The sequence below is a fragment of the Falco rusticolus genome, chromosome 7 (assembly GCF_015220075.1).
Source record: "Falco rusticolus isolate bFalRus1 chromosome 7, bFalRus1.pri, whole genome shotgun sequence".
Lineage (NCBI taxonomy): Eukaryota > Metazoa > Chordata > Aves > Falconiformes > Falconidae > Falco > Falco rusticolus.
This window is the reverse complement of record NC_051193.1, coordinates 70,589,082-70,612,385: the sequence shown is the minus strand read 5'-3', so window position 1 is coordinate 70,612,385 and position 23,304 is coordinate 70,589,082. Positions and strand designations below refer to the sequence as shown.

At 44.7% G+C, this 23,304-nt stretch overlaps 1 protein-coding gene across 1 annotated transcript in view; it reads right to left on the bottom strand.

Moving 5' to 3' along the window:
• Positions 1–23,304, bottom strand: part of AMBRA1 (autophagy and beclin 1 regulator 1) — a 135,668-nt gene that overhangs the window by 10,514 nt on the left and 101,850 nt on the right. Inside the window, 2 exon segments of the mRNA XM_037393884.1 lie at positions 666–758; positions 17,949–18,088. Coding sequence (XP_037249781.1) covers positions 666–758; positions 17,949–18,088 — 233 coding nt within the window.

Here is a 23,304-nt window from a genome sequence, read left to right as displayed (position 1 = left end):
TACACTACCATGTAACTTCCTTGGGATCCTGGAGCTCACAACTCATAAACAAGACTGTCACCCTCTTGCTGAGAGCAGCTGGCTTAGAGAGAAGTACTCATCGCTGGGGCAAGAAGCAAGGGACTGCAGCACCACCCTTGTGTTTAGAGTAACTGATGTGTGCATCACTGGACAGACTGGGTGAAGCAGCCAACAGGGCTGTCAAGGGATTTAGCTTTAGTTTTAGAGTTTATTGCGGAGAAACAACTGTCCCATGACCAGAAACTAAAGGGATGAAAAATCAGTCACCAGGTCTGCCCAATGGATTTGCACTCATCCCTGTGAAACTCCCCGTTCCTCAGTTATCCTCCAAAGCCCATTTACTTAGCACAGTGGTTTTGATGCATCAAGCCCCACCTGCTCCTCCCAACAGCTTGCTCATGGACATTACTGAAGCCATGGATGACACAAGTACTTCAATATCATTGGCAGCACTTTTGGGCACTGAATGTCACTTGCTGGAAGCAGGCCAGGTGACCCAACTAGGCAGTGTCAAAGGGGGATAAAAATTGCATATTCAAAGCTGCCAGTGCTAAGGGAACAAAGGAGAAGATGAAGTGGTGCTGTCAGGTGTAAGGAAAGTAGCAGAAAGGGTCACGTCTCTAACCCATACCCAGGAGACTCACCCAGGACGCTCAGTGCTCCTGCTACTGGAATGCACAGCGAAGACATTCTCATTCAGCTGGTCCCAGTGGTACTCAACTCCAGAGTTTAAGGCCCTTGAAACACCAAAGAAGGAAAAATATTAGCATGACAGGACAGCATTCCAGCCAACATATATTATGTCCCCTCAGCACAAGGGACTGTTGATTCCTGTCCCACAGAAACTGCAGATCGAGCTCAATTCACATTTTCATTAAAAGGGCTCACCACCATCAACAACCTTGCAAACACAGAGCACTTTATTAACCAGACTGCCCTGGAATATTCCATTCATTTCAATTCAGTATTAGCACTGAGACACAGCAACAGGAGCAGAGGGATTTTCAGGAAATGAAGACATACAACTGTGCGTATAAAATCAGGTTACCCTAACTCCAAGTGACTAAACAAAGAATTGGAATGGGAAGGCCAATTCTATGATGCCTATCAGCATTTCCTGCACTAGGTAATGCTAAGTAAAACCCTGCTCTTATTCAATATATAATTTCTTCACAAATGGTTCTCATTCTGCCTATAAATAAATCTCTGTGCAGCCCTCTCACTGACAGTCACAGCAGAGCAAGGGCAGATGCAGAGGATGTTTTAACAAATTTCCACAAAAGAGTTCGTACTGCATCAACTGTGTGTGTGTGTCTGAAAAGTCCAAAACTTGAATTTTACAGCTAATGCTACTAAGTTTAACAGAACAGCCAAAGCTCTGGCAACCTTTCACAGCGCATTTCCCCAAAAGACACAGGGCTGGCTAGTCACTTCACAGAAACAGGTGAGGTTAACAAGGCACAGCTAATCATCACACCACTGCTGAAGGCTACGAGTGATCACAGAATTTAAACCACCATAATTGTAATGCTCTAAGTGCGCCTATTTCTTTCTAAGGCCCAACAGCTCTTAGACTGGAAGAGGGTAAGAGCAAATCCAGCTTACTCTGCGCCACACAAGCGTCAGAGGACAGGCACGTGCTGTGCAGCCCCAGGTGGTATGGAGATGTCCCACCTACTGCTGTGTCCCGCCTCCCAAAGTACTACGGGCAGCATTACTGTGGAAAAGACATTCTGTACAGTGTTTTGCCACACCATGCTGACCCACCAGCTCCTTGTGAGCTGGCCTGGAGGTTTCAAAATGGTGCTGGGTACCACCAGATGGCTGCTGGACTGCAGAGACCCGACGGTGCCGGGTGGAGAGTTAAGAGCACTGTGCAGCGGTCAGGAAACCACACCTGAAGAGCTGGACTTGCATCACACCACAGGTGGTCCCAGGGCATGAACTACGGGTAGTCCCATAATCTTAAAGGAAGGATTCAGGGCAAATAGTTGGTAGCTGGTTATGGCTTGGGCAGAAATATGGTGGTTTATGTCCATGTAAAAGCTGTTGTCCCTGTGATGAGATGCCAGAACCCAGCTTAGAGGATGCTGCAAGAGGAGAGCCATGTGTGCTGGGGGCACAGGGCTAGGCTGCTGGGGTGACAGCACCTGAGGTCGGGACCAAGGGTGAGAGCTGCAGAAAACTAGGTCAACAAAACCATGCATGGAGCCTACAGGAAGCAATCAGTCATCGCTTTTTTTATTTTTTCTTTTGTGCTGAGCTAGGCCTGAGCTGCATTATACCCCATGAAAGCAGCTGCCAGGGAGATGCTGATTTACAAAGGCTTCAGAGTTTACTGACAGATGGTAACCTGTCACTAAAACCGTGCCAGGCCCTCTGGCTACTCCATCCCCTGCCTAATATACTGCGACTTAGCTGTCATACTCGCTGTCTGCGAAGTGGCACACTCCCTCGGCAAGTGAGACTTTCTGACCTGGTAGTCAAAATTTCCATTAAAAAAATAATCTAATTTGCTTGGTATCTGCAGCTATTACACAACAGAGCTAAACAGACCCATGCTCTTCTCCCTCTCCTTCCACCCGTCTTCAAGCTTTCCAAAGTACAGGCATGGTCCCCACAGCCACCTACACTGCTGGTATTCCTCGCCAAGGTGCTCCCTGTGCCCTGCTTGCCTTTGCCAGCTCCCAAGACAAGAAACCAGAAGACTGCAAAGCCTTCCCTAGGCCAAAATGTGAGCTGGCAATGCTGTGTTTCCTCTCTGCCCCCAAACGCTGTGTTCCTGTACTACCCAGAAAGCTCCACTCCTGTGCACGCACGCACACGCATGCTTCTTTGAGTCTGACTCATCTCACTTCTACAAAAGCATTATGGCACCAAGCTGACACACAGTATGTCAGCTTACAATCTCCTGTCCCTGCCCTTACCTGTTCTGCAGAGGCTCACTTACTGTACAGTCCGGTTGTTGGACAGGAAAGTCTGTTCTAACTCCACACTGTCAATTTCCACCTTTCCCTGGATGGTGAAATCAATAGCCATTCCATTTAATACATGACTTTGCACATTGGTTTTAAACGCTGCCATTTATCAACTAAGTTTCACTGCCAGAGTCCTATTAGCTACTCATTTACTGCCAGAGAACCGAGGACTTCGCCTTCCTTTCCCAAAAGGAGGACCTGTAGCAGCTGCTGCCACCGCTCCCATTGACGACCCCAGGAACACTGATGAATGGGCTTAAGCCAAGGTCATTAGACTTGGTCATGATGGGAGTTCAGCATCCTCAGCACTGCTTTGACTTGTTTGTTTAGCCCGGACTGAGCACACCTCCTTGCAGCACCACAAAACTGGCTCAGAATAGACAGCTGGCACTCCCTACTGCAGTAGCCCGCACCCTCAGTGCTACCTTTCAGCAGCCTCTTCCCTCAGCCAGCTAACCGACACCTTCTCCCAACTCCACCTCTTGCAAAAGACTTCAGGCGATAAAAGTCCTCAGCGCAATCTTTGTTCTCTTTTGCATTCATCTGCATCTCTCCGACCTGGAACCCACATCTGCCTCTCTGCAGCCCTAAGATCAACATCCAGCTCACTCCCCATTAGTCTTCCAGCCTTTGGGATGATTGATTGAGGCTACAGAAGAGATGCGGCAGAGTGCATCGAGGTACAGTGAGGAAAGCAAATATCTGAAGTTAACAGACAGGACAGGTTGGGCACTACCTTTTATATGAAGATCATCACTTCCCTTCTTAATAAGCAAAGATTTCATCAAAGAAATGCTGCTATTGTATGGGGTAAGTGCCAGTTTTAAGATCATGCTTGCATTAGAAACTTGGTCACATAATCACACCTTAAACCAACTTAAGTACACAACAAGATGCGTGCAGCAACCACAATTACCTTGGTTTAAATCAGATTTTCAATAAAGCTTAAGATTTGCACTGGTTTAACCACACCTATTTAAAACAGTGCAATCTCCCTTTTCAGAAAGCCTAAAGGTTTTTTAACTCCCATTGCAAAATATTGCTTGAATTTGGTAAATTAGCAAGCCTTTCACAGGATGTTTCCCAGGAGATTTGCAAATCAAGGCCTGACTATTCATTTCACAGAAGCAGAGCTTACACTGGAGAACTGAATATTTTTCAGGTAATGTAAGCATTTAACTTTTGCTCCATCAAACTCTAGACATGGAAATGCTGGAAGCACTTTACATTTTCCAGTGCATAAGGTAGAAGCTCTTTGTAGCATGGAGCATGTTGCTACTTGGATGTGGATGCAGTAAGGAGGACATTTGCTGCCCAGGGCTTCAGGGTGAAAAATTGCAATTCTCCACACTGCATCAGTCATGGACAGTGAAGTCCACTTAGTCAAGTTTTTATTTTCTTCCTTTTTATGGCTGTCACTAAGCTCTCTAAGCCCTTCCTGTAAATTTCCATTAGGTTTGTTAAATGCAGAGCTGCTCACAGCCTGGCTTTCCCAGCAGGGATCTTTTCTGAGATAGACATTTCCTTCACGCCTGGGTCCAGCTCACATTATTAACGAGCCTGGAGAGGATGAAGGGCAGGCTTGCATGCTTTGCTGAAAGTCAAATAAGGAATCAGAGTGGAGCCTGTTAAGTACCAAGAGCCAACAACTTAGGCTACACAGCCTCTCCCTCTGCATGGAGGCATTATCTACACAGCTTACGTATGTCCCCTGGAAGAAACTAGGGCCGAGCTCTAGGAATTAATGACAAAATTATTCATACGGGACAAGAAAGGTGAAATATGATTTACTGCCTTGGCTTAACCAGTATTTGAAAAGTAAATGAACAAAGCACCGGTCAGCACAAACTGACAGACATCTGGGTAACCCTCCAGCTGGCATATCCAAACCTGGAAGCTGAAGAGGAGGAGGGACTAGGACAAAAGTTCCCCAACTCCACCATAACAATACAGCTCAGGAGCAAGATGGCAAGACAAAACATCACTGTAATTTGCAAGTAGGGTATGTGTGTCCAGGAAGGCATAAATAGCGCTTACTGTCTTTCCACTTCAACCATCCCCAACACTGAAGAACGTAGCAGCAATGGGAAAAAGCACTGCTCTCCTTCAAATGCTGCCACATGGAAAGGCCCAACAGCAGCACCCTTGTCCGCAAATTAAAGTTTTATTAAGACTTTGCTGCCTGCAATCCCATCTAAAAATATCAGCACAACCTCATTACTAGAATGAAGTTTGTGGCAAGCCCAACATGGAGAAGACTAGTTGCAAAGCTATGCCATACCGCACACAGCTAATCGGATTTTCATGCTGCCAAGGTTCGCTTCCTCCACAAAAGAAATTACACTTCAAAGCTGATTTCTCAAATATACTGTCCATTACAAGATCACCAAGAGCAGGCATACGAAACCAGGTTAGTTTACAAAGGATTTGAACTCCCCAAGATGTGCTTTCTTCCCTTTGTGTAAACTTGTCATTCTTAAACCAATCGAGCTACAGAGGGCAAGGTGATGCTGTGTTAAGGAACAGGAATCCATTGTCCTGGTTTGGGAAGGAAGCAGCAGCACACGGTATTTCACGCAATGCAATGCTCGGCCAGATTCCAGATGCATCCTTGCCAGCAGCTCATTATCTCTTCTGCCGTCGTGTGATGATCAGCACAGCAAACCCATCCCTGACGCCCATGATTAGCTAGGCAACGGTATTGTTAGTACAAGGCAAAGTTTGGCACTCCCAGCAGCTGCCTGGATAGGAAAACAATCATTTCTAACAGCCCACTTCATAAATATTTAGCTTTCTGTGCAGTAGATGAGCCACATGCAAAGACAAATTCAAGTGAAAACTGGCTGCAGGGCGAACCGTATGGAACCAGCAAACAGGATTGCTGGAGTAGCTCTGCTGGGCAGTAATTCCCCTGACCAAGGAAGAGGTGGCAGCTTCACTGGCACCAGCCTGTTCCAGACCATCCCCTTGCAGTACAGCCTGTGTGTGACCAGCCAGGGGAAGAGCATGAGGCCAAATACAGGAAATCCTAACAAGGTAAGTCATTCAGGACACAAGATCTGCAGTTTGTGATTAACCACCACGCAAACATTTCAGTGACGTATGAAATTATCCTATTCATCACATTCAGAGGAACACTGGAAAGATCACCCCTTCTCCATAACTAGCAGCAGGTGCATTTTTACTCCCTATACTGTTACACCCTGCTCATTTTCCAGAGCCCTGCAAGCTTCACCCGCCTGGAAAGCAGCAGCTGTGCAGAAACACACCCTGACACCTACCTGAACTGCCCCTGAATTGCCAAAGGTGCTGCAGAAGCAGGACAGTAAACAGCCACGTGCCTGCTTCAGGGAGGATGCCAGCTCAGCTCAGAATACTGTGCAGGATGACTGGCCCCGTCCATTTGACTGTGTAGTCCTGCCAGCTAGGTTAAATATCGGGATCTTTGAAGAGGCTCTATTCAAACTCACACCATTTACATGAGGTCAGCCTTACAAAGTTGGAGGCACCAGTAGCTACTAACACTCTTCTGTCTCAACAGTGTGAATATGCACAAGTTTGTTCTGCCCACCACTGGGCAACTAAAGCTGGATACAATCCCTGCTCTCGTGGCCAGTGGGTAAGACTTTGTTAGAGGTGTGCCTTCCATCTGTCATCTTCCCTGGGCAAGGATGTGATATCTCAGCTAAGGAAGAGAGTCATCAGTCAGCTAAGCTGTTAGATACCTCAGAGAGAGCGGGGGAGAAAGCAAAGAGAGATTAACACAGTAGGAAGAACCCAAACAGAACGGTTTCTTCTGATCCACAGGGCCACGACAGTTAAAACCCAAGTGACTGCCAGGAGTCAGCATTTGTGACCTACCCACAGTTTGTGTGCAGCAGATGAGCAGGCTCATAGAATGAGTTGAAACGGAGGGCACACCAACAAAAAACATAAGAGCAATTTGTCTTACATTCCCAGGGAGAAAGTCTTGAATTAAGAATTGGTCTTCCAACACATTCAATCGGAACACTAGATGGAAATCAAGCACTAAGACAACGACAGATCAGGAGAGTTTTGCACGAAAATCTGGATGTTCGATTATCTTGGGACCCAAGTACAAATACTGAGGCCGAGAGCACTGCCCTTACAGGACATGAAGCTACACAGTGAAACCTGTGTTGAGAATAAGGACAAGAAAAGTCCCTCACAGTCAGCCTTCATGCCACTATCAATTCTACCAAAATGCCACAACAGTTTTTTAAAGCAGTTTTTCCTGGAGCTTTTTTACACCACACAGTGTGACATAGGAAGTTGCAACTTGTGCCTGAAAGAATAAGAGGAACCTTCTTAATCCCTAACATGACTCCTGCGCTACCTGTTGCATATATATATAAATATATAAGTATAATAATAAAATGTTGTAACTAGACATCAGCTACTTCGACATTTAGAAGAGATACATCCCAATTTGGAGGAGGGATACTGAGGCCATCACTAAACGCAAAATAACTGAATTAGTGCACTACTGTAAGCAGACTGACAAAACACTCGGGTCCAAGGAAGACCCAGAGTTAACATTTGCTCCTACAACACTTGTAAGATTTTTGTGTATCATACAACTGCATTACACAGTAGTTTTGGCACTATTAAAAAAAAAACAACAAAACGGCTCGTGTTTATGTGAATAAGAACATCCCACCCAGGCCAAATAGCCTGGAAAAAAACAAGGCAGAAACAGACCAAATAAGAATTCCCTGAATTTTCACTGATGTTTTTCTCACTCAAAATCTTGCCAGTATTTCAGGGTATCCTTCACTTATCTGGCTCCAATGACACCAAGTAGCACGCAGGGGTCCTCTGGAAGGTAAGTAACAGATTCCAGCATGCAGAGCTTTAAGTTCCTTAAAGAAGGACAATTTAGTTTGGTATCACCTTAAACCAAGCTCTAAGCATGGATAACTTGCTTAAAGTCCTCTAACAACCTAAAGCCTTGTTAATTGCTTAAAGTGATTACAGGCAGACTATACTCCAGATAAGCTTTGAACCCTCAGAATATCTTAAGCTGTTCATGATCTATCAGCTCTTCCAGTGGCTTAGACAATTTAGGATGTTAGGAGTCTTTGGGGGAGCGCAAACTGCTTAAGCCTTCTAAGGTCTTAAACATCTTAAACTGCTGTTAAGTCTTGAGAGCTAAAGTCACTCTTTAGTCATCTTGGAACTTCCATTAGCATTTCAGCAGAACCTCAACATTTACGTTGATCCAGAAGTGACTTTGAAGTAGGCTTGTTTTGTAGATCTTATGCCAACAAACTAAACCAGGAAAATGCATCTAGAATAGGAGAAATCAACTTCAAAATAAACGTTTAAAATTAGCAAGCATAGCAAATGCCTTTTTTTTTTTTTTTTTTTTAATAGAGCATTGCAATGTGCATACACAAAGCTGCCAAGCTCCAGAACCAAGATCTTGGCTTGTTCCAGTCTCAATGAGATCCACCTGGTAAGCCAAGTTTTATATTTTTAATCTTCAGCAGCTTTGATATTAGCCAACTAAAAAGTGCTCTGTTTAACACACAGGGGAAACCTGCTCCAAAAAAAAGGAAGGGGAAAAAAAAAAAAAAAAAAAAATCAACAAAACCCCCAAATCCACAATTATTACTCCAATTACTCACAGTTTGTAGACATTGAGTTGAAACCCTTTACAGAACCAGATAGCTCAAGGATTTAAAAGAGGAAAAGAAAATGAAGAAAAAATTAGCTGTTTTATTTCCTAGCTGGATTCACTACAGTACCACTGGAAAACACAGGCATAAGGGACAACAAATAAAACTGGATCACACAAACTGGACCAAAGACTGGAAAATTAAGGATGATCTTATTGGAAAGCCAAGGGAATAAACAACTGAACGAGGAGGTCTAGTATAGACCTGCAGAGAAAAGAAAGGTTATAAGAAAGCAGGATGGACTGGTGCTGCCAAAGGGGGACAAGACATTCTAAAAATAAACAGGAGGAAAACGGTACTAGAATGAAAAAAGGTCTATTCATCAGTGAGGCCAAGGACAAAAATCAATGACGGACTAAAAGCAGACGTGATACTGAATTTTCACTCTGAAGTCTCCACTTACAAAATGTCCAAGGGTACTTATGCAATTAGGGAGTACGAAAAGAAGCCAGAGACAGCAGGTAGCTGCACTCATTAAGAAAATAACAACAAGAAAAAAAAAATTAACTTTTTTGAGCCATTCACACGTGATTTTTAATGTTACAAAAAAACTGAGGAAGTAACAAAAGGTCAAAAAAGCCAACTTAGCAGCATTCTTCAAAAAGAAAGGCATGCTTAAATTTGCAATTACTCTCTCCTAAGTGCAACTTTTGTCCTTAAAGACAGTAATATAACAAAGAGAAAAAAGAAGATACATGAAAACAATGAAAGAGTGAGCTACATGCAGTAGGCAGTAAGTCAAATAATTGCTTGCATGAAATTTAATTGCTTTTGTAGATACAATTAGAAAAAAGGAAGAAAAGGCAGCAGGTGTGATCTGAATAGATAAAAGTGAAGCCTTTGATAACTGTTCTTAAGAGTACGTGGCCATACTCTAAAAAAGATTGCTACCCAGTCTGAGAAGCAGCAAGGACCTGCAGAAGTCAGGGGACACAGCACACAAACTGGTAAGTAGCAGGTTAAGTTTCTTTAGCACAGAGCTCTGTACCAAGTTCCCTTTCTCATGGTGGAAAATAAACGTCACGAACTAGTCAGTGTTTCACTGTATCTTGAAGAATTGGGTGAGGGAAATGAACTTGCTAATAACTGAAGACTTAAAGCAGCTCTGAAAATTTATCTTTAGGATTCACAGACATATTAAGTGGAATTTTATGAGGGCATCTTCTACCTAATGCCATCATTCATCCTGGATATCAAATTCGCATACAGAAATGGAAATAGAAATGGAATAAAACCCAATATCAGAATGGAAATACTGTTTCAAGCCTCCACATTACCATGTTACTTCTCTTGCATCCGCAATGACTGAGCCCCCTGGCATTCAGGATATCCAGGCTTCCCTGCACAGTTTGGAAATAATTCATTTCAGTTTTTTTTCTTAAATGCATGAGTAACAAAATCCAAATGTAAGCTTTCAGGATGCATCTTTAGTGCAAAACTGGCTGCCTTCCCCCCTTTTTCAGTCCTTTTATCAATCAAAATCCTCTTTCATCCTCATTTAGAAAATTCAACGCATCTTATGGTTAACATGTAGCAGAAGTTCAGGACTTCATCTCACCTTCTCCTGCTGTTAGTGGAATTCCCAAAATTAAACCTCATGCCAATGAGTACCCCACTGAGCCAGCCCTGGCAAACTCCTGCTCCATCCAGCCAACACTTATCTGGGTCTGAGCTAAAATTACTGCAGTGTCCCCAGAAACGATGTGACATGCAAGGAGGTGGTTGAGCCTCCACCCCTGGTGGTATTTAAAAGTTGTGTAGCTGCAGCGCTTGGGGACACGGGTCAGGGGTGGGCTTGGCAGTGCTGGGGTAATGGTTGGGCTCGATGATCTCAAAGGTCTTTTCCAACCTTGAACAGTTTGGTAGGTCTATGACATGCATTCCCTTACTTGGCCATGGTCAAAGGCCACTGTACCGATGCTGTTGCAAAAGGCCATTTTCAGGGAGGACTCAGACATAACCAGTATCTCTAGCCACCAGTTAACAGCTGTGAGAACATTCCCTGTGCAGGGTTGCGAACATCCCTCAGTTACACAAGAAGGAAGGCAGCTCCTTCTTCTGTCTCTGTTTGCCTTTTAAGAATAACTTCTGAAGGATGGAGAAACAATGCAGCAGGGCTTGTGCTGCTGGGGGGCATCATTGCCAGAGGCTGAAGAGCCCGGCAATGGAGCCAGCCAGCAGAGCCGGGCCAGGCAGCTGGAGACATCACCACCTCTTCACCAACGCTGATAAACAGAGGCAGACGCATTCTCCCCATTACTAATGAGAGGATACACAATTCTCAGAAGAAAAGAAATACAAAACGGCATTGGCATGGACAGACAATTGCAATGATCCTCTGCAAAGCACAAGAATTTATTGTGGAGATTATTTTCCCAGATTAATTTCACGTTAGAGGCAGATCTCACCACAAAGAATTAAAATATGCACACTACATAGCACTGAATCAGTTTGAGGCTCCCCACGCCTACTTCCCAATGAAGAATTCCAAGGGATGCTGCCTCTGAACCACAGGCATCTTTTCAGGGGGTATTTTAAGTCCATTACCACAGGCTCTGTCCTGAAGAAATCCCTCCTCTCTTGCGGATGCCTGCATTACACAGCTAGCCCTGGACTAGGCACTTCGAGTACTTGGTTTTGAAACAGTTTTCTCAGAACATTGAGGTTTCTGGATTAGGATTTTCCAAAGCATGGGAGTGCTGAGCCCTTCCAGAACCTGCTCCTGAGCGCTCAAGATGAAACGACATACCAGTGACACTCAGACCCCTGCCCTTCTCCCAGGGCACTCCTCTGCAAGGGCAGCACACAGCCTGCGCCTCCTCACTTTCGGTCTCACCTGTGCATGCTCTACAAGACAACATTTGAGAAGCCCCACCAGGGATGGGAAAGCTCTTGTTTGGATGTCACAGGATAGGAAAGGTTATGGGCCCTAAAAAACAAATTCCTTTTTAATTCAGTGGAGGTATTTCTATGGTACAAGACGCTGTGGATTTCATTCAGTGCAGCAAAACCCAAAGATTCAGGAACAGAATCAAACTTTGAACTACGTAGAGCCAAAGAAGATGTAAAAAAATCTTCAGAGAGCATTAGCACCGGTCACAGTTACAAAGGATGACAGGCAGCACGCGAAGCAGCCCTGGGGAGGCTGGAAAAGCACTAACGGCCAGGCGGAGAAGTCAGTATGCAGGAGGATAGCAGAGGAGCAGGGGGAATTCATGCTGCTCTGTACCACTGCCTGCGACAGGCCTCCAGGCCAGTAAGTAGTACACGGTAGTTCATTTGCTACGTGGAGTACCCTGCCTCAAGTGGTGTGCCTAAAGGGATTCTCTTTTCCATGTGGCGCCGCTCTCCCAACAAGTATTAGTGGCATGAATTTGGTGTCGTGATTTAGCTCAGTGGTGCCCACCCTTTAAAACATGGCAGGCTCAGAGCCTTTCAATACCACGCTGCTGGACTGAACACAAACCCATCTCACACCCAAAAAAGCAGACTGCCACGTGGTGACGTGAAGGCGTGTGCAAGCAGACAGTGGGTTTGTGACTGAATACATATGCCAGTTGATGCCCATCTATACACTGAACGAAGAGACCCTCAGCAAAGGAACAGGCTGTCACAACCTCACACAGACTGCAACCTGTTTCAAATCCACATCTGAGGGCCAAAACTCTTATCAGCAAAACTCGCCTGTGAACCCTTACTCCAGCCTGTTAGCACCGCAATTGGTTAAAGAGCAACAAGACAAGCATGAAGCATCCCCCAAAGACACCTACGCTACCTCACGATGTAAAGTAAACCTCACACTTTCAGACTTATGAGAAGAAATGGCTTGTCTTGTTGGTCACTTGCAGAGAAGTTGTTTCCAAAAGTTGGGGTCCTGTCCCACAGGAACGCTGTCCCCTGGGTTCGTTTACACAGACCATTCCTCAAAAGGACCATAACTCATCAGGAAAAGTAGACAAAATTATAAGCAGGTTGGAGACCTGCTCTATGACGGATAGTTTGTTTATTTGCAAGCAAATGAAACCAGCAAAATGAAAAGAACACATGAAGGACATGCTGAACACCAGCTCCACCACCTTTGCTATTTGTTATCCTTACTCGGAATAGTACTTACTCACTGACAATTGGCATCTCCGAGTTTTCCATACAAGTCTGTATTTGATACTGCACGTTCGATCTAACATATCAGTAAACAACGTAAGGTGGTTGGCCTTTGAGTGTTCGGGAAAGGAGGAACTTTCCTGATGTTACTTTAAAATTTAGTTTCTTCCAACTTATTCACGTAAGAAGCAGAGCAAACAAATTGATGATTTTTGTGAGCTGGGTGTCATTCTTAAATCTAAGGAAGCAGGTACACAGTGTCCTTTCTTTCCTTTGCTCACCAGAATGCAACACTGCTAGGGGTTATATTTTTGGCTAATAAAAACTTTCATTTTATCCTCAGAGCTACTGGCTCACAAATTCCAGTCCCTTACAGGCTTCTTTCAGGCTCATTAGGTGCATTTCCAAGTGTGGATGAATACTGCTGTCATCACCCCACCTCCCTACAGCACTGAAAGCCAACTTGTCAACACCTGTGTAGACATGAACCTTGGGTTTAAAACACTGAGAACTGCTTCACAGCTCAGCAGGCCAGTCCCAGCCCCAGTCACAGGTATTCAAGTCATACACTTGTCTCTGCAAGCCAGCCAAGTTGCATCTCTGAACAGCTAAGCCTTCTGCAGCCATTCAACCAACTACAGGCTACTGCTGGCAGCAGCTGGTTAGCCACCATCCCCTAGCTCGCAGCCATGACCTAGTCATGGGCAATTCGAGCTTCTTTGTTCTCTAATAAAAAGGATACACATTTAAATAGTTCTCCTTTCCCAGAGATTTATGGAAGGCTACATAACCCTCTCTGTGGAAAAATGACTAGTTATAACATTAAGGAAATTTTAGAGTAGTACTGCAGCTGCTACTTCCAGGGTGGAATGCGGCTGGTATGCACGGAATCTACTCCCCTGTAGCTCCCCAGGGGACACAACCTGCAACCTTAGTACATGCTAAGAGGAACTGAAACCAGGAGGAACCTAACGGAGGGCTGAAGTGTGGAGACACCATGGCCAGGCTCTCTCGTACTCCCTGCAGGACGGGGAACTTGATGGTATCATGTATCGAAAAAACCCAGAGTAGCTGTCGAACAAGGAAGGTAAAGGATATAATGTCGGCTCTTGAGCCAGCAACTTTGGCAGAATTGCTTTCCTCGGATGAACTTTGCTCATTATAATCTCACCGTCACACCAAAGCACACCTCCATCTCAAAGCTACCTGGCTCCAAGGTACGACCACCCCTCACTGAGCATGTGCTTTCTGTTTGTATGGACTGTACCTTTAAAGGTAAAGCAAGAGAATTTTACAACTGTCAGTAACAAACGTTTGTACTACCAGAGTCACTCAAGCTCCACCTAGAAGCAAAGAAATAATATAAAAATTAGGAAGGGAAGAAGTTAGGGAAGATTCCATTGTAACTATTGGGATCAACCCCTCCTTAATCCTCCCCTTTTTAGCCCTGCTGAAGACCCCAAGCTGAAAGTTTTCTTACATAAAAATGCTCCACTGACCCCACTAGCAGCTCTTCTTAACTACTGTACTCGTTTAAAGGCAGTCTGAAATATGGGCATACAAATTTTAAACAGTTCCAGCTTATTTATCTAGTTTCTTTTACAGTGATACTAACATTTTGCTATCTCTGCTGTTAAGCATCTTGCGTCTCATCCTAGAACTAAATTTGTTGTTTTTACAGCCTCGCATATTGATGGCTTAATCACCTATGATCAACTAAAACCTCAGGTCTTTTTCCTCCTCTGTTATTTTAACTACTGAGCTCAGTGTTATTAGTCACTAAGTGCACTTTATACTATTAAGCTCTCATTTCTATAGCTCCAGTCACTTTCAAGGCAATCCAATTCTTGTGCAACACTCTGATCTTTCTCTGCAGTGACAAGGCTAATGTCACATCCTCTGCAAATTTATTCCGTGCACCCCCACAAGACATTAGTGTAAAGGTATTAATAACCAGTCCCAGAACAGGTTCTTAAGAGAGTCCATCAATGACCTCTTTTGGGACAGAGTCCAGCTCTCAGCCACGTTGTATTCCTTCCTTTAGCCAGGCCTTCACCCGCCCTTTACCAGATCTTGTTGTAATCTTAGTTCTTTACAAATTAACTAGATTTATTTTAGTTCCAACGCAGCAACTGCCTTACTAAGACACAGATGTATTAGACCAGGAGCAAGACCTTAGCCGACCCTTTAATTAAAAACACATACATAAAATTCTCAAGGACAGGTATCCAACCTGCTATATTCCACCTTAGTCAAATCACAACACATTCCATCCCCTTTTCCATGGGTTTAGTTTTCCTTTCCTTCAAAATATACCACATAAAGCTGTGTACTGAGTTCACATTATGGACTGTCAACATAACATAACCTTCCCCATTGCCATCTGCAAGAAAAACTCCATCAGTGCTACTCCAACTTGGCAATACAGCCCAAACCCTTTGATTTTAATTACTGTTTCTTTAGAACTCTGGAAGGACTACTTGCATAGCCTCTCATTATGAGCTCATGGAACTTCAAGTTATGCTTTTTTCTTTTTTTTCTTTTTTTTTTTTTTTTTGTCAGCATGTACTTCCAGTTTACTCATCTCATTTTCCGTAAGCACATACTTTTCAGATCCTGTATTTGAGGCACAGCTGCTATTTCAACCTGTTTATGTGAACCCTATAGTACTTGGTTGCAAATGCTTCTATTGTACATGGGAATAAAGACCCAGGGAATTACAACCATCTTTGTTGTTTGTTACTGACCACATTTTTCTTTGCCAAATTAGAACAGTGGGGGTGTTTTCAGCAGTACAGTGTTTTTGTGATCCCTGCTGTTTGCCAGGTTACCCGCCATATAGTACTCCATCAACTGCCGAATCCTTTATTATTTCTCTTCCTCTCTGTTACTGTGCATGGAAACTATACAAATATTTTTCATCTTCCTCCCTCGCTTCTCAAGTTAAAGTCAACAGAAATGCCAACCTCAAACCAAGTCTATTAAGCCAGGAACTACTGAGACAGCATCTACATGTCAGGAACTCTCCTTTCTCTGAGGATCTTCCAAGTAGATCTGGGGCAGATATCACAGCCGCAATCCACTTTGCTCTGACAGAGCCTCACTCATTTGTGTGTTCTGATGTTAGAGACTCAGTGCAAATTATTCAGCTCGGTGAATACCTACACCTTCATGCAGAGGTTTGTAAGTCACTCCAGCTGCTGTTGGTTTATAAAATGGTGCAGTCAAGAACAGAACGTATCAGGTGTTCTGCTGCAAGAAGAACCACCAGTCCATGTGAGGTCCACAATAATCACCAGAAGCACTGGTCACTCCAATCCACCAGCAGGAAACCCACTGAAGTGTTTCTGTCAAACCACCAATAAATCTTCCACCTCTATAGCCACCCTGTTTTATGTTTGTATACAAACAATTTATATTTGCTGGAGTTGTGCATGATTGTTGCTGGGATAGAAGTAAGGAGATAGAGGAGTGTCCTAGCAACATGGTGAGCTAAGAAAGTTAAGAGATGCTGCAGAAGGGCTGACAGCGCTTCCATAACGTCCCATGAGAGTGTCTTTAATTAGTGAGGTGCCAAGAAGAGACATGCCACTTGGCTTGGGGCTACTGCAAACACCAGAATGGATACCTACACGGGGTGCGGCAAGCCAGGACAGCCAGACCAGGCTCCACAGTATTCAATCAAAGCATCCACCCTCAGGGAGATTTCATTTCCCTGGGTTCTCGTCCAAGTTCATCTCATGAGCCCTCATCAGTAGACCAGATCTTATCACTTCACTATACTGAAAATAACTTACTCTTGTGAGTTCGAGAATAAGAGAGCCATTATTCCTGAATAATTCTGCTTAGAAAGTACAGCAACTATTCTTGAAGAAAGGCACTTATCCTGGAAGAGAGTGATTATAGCTTATTCCATAATAATATCTTGTAGAACTTCATGTATAAATAAGGCCTTGATGAAAGATTATGTTCAAGAGAACAAGAGGGCTGTTTGAAGAGCGCAGGCATTCTGTACTACTGAAATTGGTCCAATCTGAATTCCAACCACAGATTTCACCAGAAGGCTGTACTGAATTAGTCAGTATTACAATTGTCTATATATTTATTCTGATTTAAGATAGTGGTTCTACACTGACCATATGACTCTCCTCAAGCACCACATGTCTGATCTTAGGCACGACAGATGGAGTCCACATGCATGTGGTAAGATCACCAGCAGTGCTGCAAGTTTCTAGCTGCCAGCTTTTAAGTTACAAGACACTTCAACATGTGAAGCATAACCCAAAAGAATATCAAGGTGGTTTAGTACCAGGAAATAACTGAAGCGAAGAAAACCCTGAAGTGTTCCTGCATCACAGAAGAAACACTGCTCCAAAAGAAGCACTTGCACAACACTGTGGAAAAAAGGGTCTCAACAAAGTGTGGTGCAGAGTCTCCAAGAACACTGAAAGCAATGTTTCACATCTCAGACACCCAGTCATCACCTATGTCACACCACATCTAAATTGGCTAGCGTTTAATCGCAAGTTTACAAAGGGACAGTTACACCCTTCATGGCACTGTATAAATAAAAGAGCTAAAGTCTACACGTCGCACCATTGGGCTTTCAAGCGAGGACCAAAACAATTCGCTGGCTTGCTCATAAAGGGGACAAAAATCTTTGCAGTTCATAGAATCTCATGTTTGAATACTGTAACAAGTATTTGATAACTCTAGCTCAGCAGCTTTCAACCTAGCTGGTGGACTCCAAGGGGTCCATGAAAGCTGAGGAAAGCAAGCATAGCACTAACAGCTCACATTTGCTGTTGGCATTGGTAACTTTTAGAAGTCCGTAAATCCAAAGAGACTGAAAGACATTGCACTAGACATACGTGAAACAAAGGATCCAGAAAACCTAGAGACACACAGGAAATAAAATGAGCTATGAGATGCACTTCAAACAGCCTCAGCTGTTATAATCAGCAAAACAAACACTGATTGTAAGAGGCTTGGGTAAACACTGTGGCAGTCCAAAAGGATATGAAGAGTTAGAGTTTTTGCGTCCCTCAATCACAATGCCTCAGGCAGCAAAAAGCCATCTTATCCCCACAGCCCTAGGAAGAGAATGGCCAAAGCAGTTGTATACCCATGTAAAACAAGCACTTACTCTGGTCGGCAGATCACCAGGTCCCCTTTGTTGGTGCCATATGCCAATCCCAGGCCTGGCTCGGGCAGCCAGCGAGCAGAGTTTATGCTGACATGTCTTCTCTGGTCGGCAGGCATGGGGTAAAGAACGTTGAACACTCTCTGAAAAAATAACAGGAGATTACTTCAAAGAACAGTACAGGGTGGGAGAGCCAAACAGGCTCAAAACAAATGTCCAATCTCCCTGCAGCAGTGCAGCTGCCCAAGGAGACCTGTCACTTTGCAGGACATTGCAAGAAAGCACTAATCCAGCAGCTGCCAGAAACATACATATATGTGCCCCTAAGTGTTTAACAGATCAACTGGCACACAGCTGCAGAGCAGGAGAAATTCCACCCCCAGGAAAAGCTGCCTGTCACTCAGCGGGCTGCACAGTCCTTCTATTCAAACTAATTCAACAAAGTGGTTGGGACAAGCGGTATAGTCATTAGAACGCAAGACAACTGGGATGCTTCTGGCCTTCACCTCTCATCTTGGGTCACTGGGGTGGAACAGGAAACTGGCAAGCAGATGGGCTTTCAGCATCAAAAGTTTACTGTTTCTATTAAGCAAACCAAACTTTAAGCAAAAATGATACACAATTATTTCCTTTTTTAAAACATTTAAACAGCTTCCTGATGATGTTTTAGAGTTTAACCAACACCCACACCGACAGTGCACAGAAGAAAACAAAAATCTAGAGATTATGAGAATAACAAAAGTACACAAGTAACAAATCCCTCAGTTCAGGTCCCCTTCCAACACCGTCCCTCCTACCTGCAGTAAGGTAGGAAGCTGAACAGCTGCTAAGACTGCGGGTAGTTAGTATGGCTGCAAGCCGGTGCTTCCCAAACGCTGCATTAATGTGGGTGAATGGAAACCCTTGTGCACGTGAAGGCAAGTTCTGCCTTCTAGTCTGCACTAGCTTGGTTTTTGAAGCCTATGAGCTTGAAAGGCAAGAACGATGAAGCGGAACAGATTATACTTGTGTACATACTCTCCTACTCCAAGAAGCTAATGTCTTTTGTACAGCACAACATTTTCCTGCACCCTGCCATCCAGCAGCCAGAACTGCATATCGCTGACAATACTCCATTTAGCCAGAAAATGACACAGTAGATCACAAAAACAAAGGCATAAGAAATGGAAAGAAGGGTAACAAGTTGGTTTGGTTACCAGGAATAGACAGGGACAAGCTGCTTCAGTGTACTGGGCCATCAGACCATGTTCACCATGTTCCAGCATGGCTTCAGAAGGCTAGGACCAAAGACTGCATTTACAAGTCCAAGCCACTAACAGAATTTCTGTAGAAATTTAGTTAGAGTTTAAACCTGTAGCCACTGCAGGCAGCAGACTTCAAATCTAGATTTTCAATGGGATATGTCTCAGGTGAAAGATACGCTTCATTAGATTTTTCTGATGGACAGCCACTCATTCATCATAAACGCCTTCTTCCAGACTCCCTAGAAAAGGGGATGGTGCTGGAGCAGGAAGCAGGGAAGGGAATGACGATGTGCTGGAACAACAGGATAAAGGTAGATGGGGATGCAGATCAACCACTACTGCACTGCTAAGGTGGCCTGAAGTAATAATTAGAATTCATTATGGTGGGACTCATCAGCTAGCATAACAAACTGGGGCTGTTTTTCTATATAGCTCTACTGCCCACCCCACATCTTGTCTGTTTGGAAATTTAACTTGAGAAGAGTGAAGCAGAAACCACTTAACTGTACGTCCTCCAACAGCTAGTGCCCAGAACCTTCATCTTGACTACTGTAATGCAAAGTTAAGTCAGAGCAAAACGATATAACTACATTATTTCCTGTCATCAGCAACACGTTTAAGCTCTCCTCTGAGGTGGCCACATTAGAGGAGAAAACATCCTTAAGGATTTCTCTGAATGAAGCTGGTCACTCATCACCCTGGCTATCACTCAGCAGTCAGTGCACCCCCAAAGGAGCTGGGTGGTTGGATGGAAGGAGCAGGCCCTCAGGGGTTTATCTAGCTCTTACCCATCTCTGTCATGTCTGTCCCTTTCCCTCCCTGCCTTGCTTGCTGGGGGGTGGCGGCGGGCAAGGGGGAGAAGAAGAGGAAAAAAATATAATCAGATGTATGATGGTAGCACCTGTTACCATGGAGATTACGGTGCACTCTGAGATGGGAACACTGGATTTTGAGGAGGAGGAGGAAGGAGGGGAAAAGGAGGGGTCTGCCAGAGCTGGGAGCATACATTTATAAAATAAGCATTCCAAATCTCTCATGAACTGCAAAGGTTTTCCATTGTATCTTTCTTCAGCTATTCAGAAACAAACAGTTTGTCTTCTCCTGGGAATGGCTCTGCAAGGTATCACTGCTTGAGAAGCTGCCCTGCTGGGCTGGCTGCAAGCTCCCCTCCATGGCAGGTCAGTTTGCACAGTTTCTCACATGCTCTGCAACCTGCCGCGCCAAGCAGGGAGACTTGCTGGCTACAGCATCCTTGCTAGCTCCTGTTGAACATCCAGGTGCTTTGCAGTAAATAGCACCCTGTGGAAAGTGCTGCCAAGGACATGGGTCTGGTTTTGACAGCCTGCAAAAATGTTGGCTGAGGGCAGAATCTCAAAGACAGGATGGCTTAAAAATTCTGCATAAGAATAGTTGCTTCATCACTCCACTCCATTCACTTCTAAACAGCTCGTCACACCGAAGAGCTCCCCTCCCCTGCTGCTTCCCACTCCCACGCTAATGGGACAACTCCATGCAGTGTTAAGGGTGATGACATCCGTGCGTGTGGTAATTAGTACATAAAAAGAGAAAGCAGCTGTACTGGCATAATCACCAGTCGCAGCAGTAACCAGGACCCAGCTAATCAATCTGATGCAGTCATACAGACTGGCTGTTGCAATTGCATCCATTAGCAAGACCCCCTACTCTATCCATTGAGTGGGGGAAAAAAAAATTAGAAGTTCCTTCAACATCAGCAGGTCCCTCTCTTCAAAGAAGGTCAAGAAGCCTGCCAGGAAGCATTATTCTCCATAGATCACAGCTAATTCCTTTCAGATATATTTTTTTGGGTCTTTGTGCTTCCATTGCTAAATCTTATAAAGTCACTGAGGTATTTCAACCTAGTAGCCAGCCTGAAAACATATCAGAGACACACACTTCTTTGCCAGTGGCACTGTCCATGCTTTGTAGTTCTAAACTTCTAGGAATAACATTCAAGTTATTACAGGAATCCTACACAAACAGGATTCTCCAGTTTCTAAGTCAAGAGATTGCCACCAACCCTCAAAGACTTTTGAAACCACGAATTCAAATGCATAGAGTTTATAATTCACCAGTTCCCTTTCGTTAGGGCTGGCCCACAGACTAGTTGCAGGCCATGTGTAACAGCCATGTTGATGGCCAAGGGCTCAGGAACCAGTTTAGAACCACTGTTGTAAAAGTCCACTGATCCTTAAGGTGCCCACCACACTCTACCACAGCCACCAGAGGGTTTATTTTTAATAGGGTGGCATTTTCCTTAGGAGAGATACTGTATTGCATCCCACCTTATCGGCCCATAATCACTGCCAGCAGTCAGAGCAAGCTTCCAGGTTCTTCACCATAATCAATGTCAAACTTGCCCTTAGAATCATCACTACAGTGCTATACACAGCCACACCATTAGATGTGGCGACTCAGCATTTTATAAAGTTGGCAGTTGCATTTGTTTCCAGATGCAGTTCTGAAATAAGAGTTCTGACTGGTTTGTTTCCCTAACTTACAAACGCTGTGAAACGTGAGGAGTGGGAGCTTCAAAACATCCCTGTGGAAGCTTAAGCCCAAACAGGCAACGTAAGTATAGCAAGCTGTTCCCTTCTTGGCGGCAATATAAACATATAAAATGTCATTTCACCAGGCAAGAAAGGTTCTAACCCTTCCCTTTAGGGCCACATGGCACAGCCTGGATTACACAGAACAGTTGCTTGACCTATGCTTATGTTTGTAGAAAACCGTGCCTCTGGTGATCTTCACAGGAGACTCCAGAAGTCTTCTGCCATTTCAGTGAGTCCACCTCTCCTCTGAGTTCAGGGGATGTCAGCAAGATCAAAAGTCTTCCTTTAGAGATATAAAACCTGTCTAGGTAGCTAAGCTTGCACACAAAAGATGATTCTCATACAAAGGGAAAGAAACAGTCACTGAAGAAACAGCTGGTTGCTGCCGTTCTACATCCCGGTAACCATGAAGTGTGAGGAAAGATTTGGTTGAGTAATTTGAATCCGCACTTCTCTATTTTCACAAAGACTGCACTAGGAGTGACTACTTATCTCTTCGATGTGCCTCTTCCATCCTCCCTGAACAGGAGTGAACACATACATCATCTACTGAACTCCTCCCTACAGCTCATTTCATCACATCACAGCCACTTCTTCAGCACTGAATTCAGCAGGGGAGAAGAGGGCTCAGAGACAGCAGGGCTGTGAAAAACCCCAGGCCCTCAGAGCATTCAGCAAACGAGCTGCATGTGGAGTGCAGAGGCCACCTCGGGCCCACTGCTGCTGCTCCCCCTCCAACTTGTCAGTGCTGGCACATCAGTGCTGTAGCACCTCTTGCAGCCACCACTTCAGTATTTACTTACGGCAGTGAGCCAGGAGAGGCTTCGTGACAGTCAACAGCCTCAAGGAATCTTTCCCGATGATCTCTTCCTCTCCCATCAAGCTGCTGTACTTCTGTGGGAAGGAGGCGCTCAGGGCACAACCCACAAGCACAGAGCTAGGCAGTTAATTTGTACCTGCCCTGGAGGGCTAAGAAAACTTTTTGCTAAAAGCCTCTGCTCTGCAAAATCCTAGTTATTGACCCAGTGTTTACCTCTTCCCCTCCTGCTCTCTCAGGGAAGCTGCTGCTATTTAATAATGCTCTTTAAATTCCACCTTTGCCCTCCGTTTCTGGGGTGTGCCAACATGAAAAAGCTGGATGGGGCAATCGCCAGGATCCTGTCAGTCAAAGCAGCAGCGGGCTGCCCCCAGCCTATGCTGCTGCTGCCAGTTGGCATCAGCGCTGTACCGCTCGCCTGGTCCGAGCAGCGCCGTGCCCAGCCAAAGCGGAGGCATCACCAGCCAACCCCTTGCCCAGGGCCTTCCCACCCCGAAGGGGAGCAATAAAAAGCAGGGGAGTGCTGACTGCTACTTGTTTGGCAGAGCAAGACCTGTCTTCTCCTCTCTGGCACTCAAGAAAGAAGAAAAAAAAACAACCATGTTTTGAAGCTGGAGGAGAAGAGAAAGTTGGCACAAGCTGGTAGGGAAACTCAGCAGGAACTCTTGCTTTTTATCTTCTTAAACTCAATAGAGACATTTCTGCTCTCAACTAGATGCATCGCCTCT